The sequence below is a fragment of the Pleurodeles waltl genome, chromosome 8 (genome assembly GCF_031143425.1).
Source record: "Pleurodeles waltl isolate 20211129_DDA chromosome 8, aPleWal1.hap1.20221129, whole genome shotgun sequence".
NCBI lineage: Eukaryota > Metazoa > Chordata > Amphibia > Caudata > Salamandridae > Pleurodeles > Pleurodeles waltl.
In genome coordinates this window covers 87,691,037-87,692,914 of record NC_090447.1, presented here as the reverse complement: position 1 = coordinate 87,692,914, position 1,878 = coordinate 87,691,037, and the positions used below count along the sequence as shown (strand labels likewise).

General features: G+C 42.4%; 1 protein-coding gene across 1 annotated transcript; it reads right to left on the bottom strand.

Annotated features, from left to right (window-relative positions):
* Positions 1-694: 694 nt before the first annotated feature.
* LOC138249484 (olfactory receptor 51I2-like) lies at positions 695-1,633 on the bottom strand. The gene has a single exon (XM_069203443.1). The coding sequence runs from the start codon at positions 1,631-1,633 to the stop codon at positions 695-697; it is 939 nt and encodes a 312-aa protein (XP_069059544.1).
* Positions 1,634-1,878: the final 245 nt, after the last annotated feature.

Sequence of the window (1,878 nt, the reverse complement as noted above, 5' to 3'; positions counted from 1 at the left end):
GTCAATTTATTATTACTACTGTCCTTTACTATCCTTAGTAATCCAGCTAATGGCAATACTAGTAGTAGCAATGATGGAGGACTGCTTTAGGATGAGACAATACTTGCTATTGGGCCTAGTGTAATAAATCAAACATTTTATATGGTTAAAAAGACAGATGAAAAGGGATGCATGATATGGGACGCCTGTTATGTTTCGATGAAAGGGACCAGATGAAATTCACTTGATCCGTTTGGTACTTGATGGCTTTGCAGACCGTGTAGAAGCTAATCTATGTGCTGAGTGCTGCTGTTTGTTTCCCAACTCTCCTAGAGCTTGCACAGAGCATCTTATAGGTTGGTCACTTGAGGAGCAAACAGCTTCTCTCCTTCACTCCTCATCGGAATTGATGCCATTGCTTTCTAGCCCACACTGTCTTCTACTCATTGGTGAGCACCTAATGTTTTTCACGTTCTGCCAGAGTCAATGCTTTGTGAAAGCCCTTTGCCCAACATTTTATCACAATTTTCCAATCTTTCATATTTATTCCAGACGTGGACAATGCATGACCCCTACAGTCCATCCCAAGGGCAAACCTCACTCAGCCAACAATCCTGGGGAGACACAAGGGCACCTGGCAAAAAACCTCCTCCAATTCTGTTTTCCAGCTGATCCCCATCGTGTTAGATTTCCATAACCCCATATTTTGGTAAAATTACACAATTAAGATTTTGTTTCGAGTCGTCAGTTTGATCAACTCTGTCCTAATTTCTGTCATTTTTAATCCATACAGCATTGGGTTGAGCAAGGGTGCCACCACCAGAAACTGGATCGACATCATGATACGCACAGCCTGAGGCAGGCCCTTCAGCTCAAAGCGGTGGAGAAATATCTCAAAGAGGACATCAGCGACAAAGTTCATCATTGAAACCAAATGGGGTGTGCAGGTCTGCAGAGCTTTTGCCCTTGTTTCCCTTGAGGCATGGACACACTCTATAAATATTTCTATGTAAGAATATATAATCAATATGGGCATTAGTCCAATGAGGGCTGCAGTTATGAAGAGGCCAAATATATTATTTACAGATGTATCTATACAAGAGAGCCTCACCACAGACCAGTTGTCGCAATAGATTTTTGTTATTGTGTTACCGCACAAGGGAAGCCTGACTGTTAGTGTGAAGTGTATGGTGAAAAGAACAATTGAATAGCCCCAGGCAGCTCCAACCAGATAATACACCATTGAGTGTGTCATGATGCTGTGGTATCTCAAGGGGTAGCAGATACACACATAGCGGTCAAGCGCCATGACTGCGAGGATGGTGAGCTCGCACCCCATGTAGGTGTGGATACAGAACACTTGGGTCAAGCAGCTAATGTAGGAGACAGTTTGTCGCTCGGAGAGGAGGTCAACGATAAGCTTCGGGAAGAAGGCGGTGCTACCATACACCCCGTTTCCCGCCAAGGCAACAATGAAGATGTACATAGGCTTGTGAAGGCTTTTCTGTATGATGACGACAGCGATGAGTAAAGTGTTAGCAGCGAGGATCATTAAGTAGCCAATCAGAGCACAGACGCTGTAGAAAAACTTAATGTTGTTCAGTTGTCCATATGCTGTGATCAGAAGCATGGAAGGATGTGTAAAGTTCTCCATTGTTGAAGATAATGGTAGAATGAGTGTCTGGATCCTATGTAAAAGAAAATAAAGTATGTGCTTATTTAAATGTTTGAGTACTAGCACTTAGTGGTTGCATTACATTTTTGGAATGGTAAAGCAATATCTGAAATATCATTGGTTTCACTATCAACAATAATGCGTTTCTTACTGGGCATAGTGCCATACCACTGTAGCACACACAAGCACTAATTTACAGTAATTTAACGTTTACTATCCTGTTG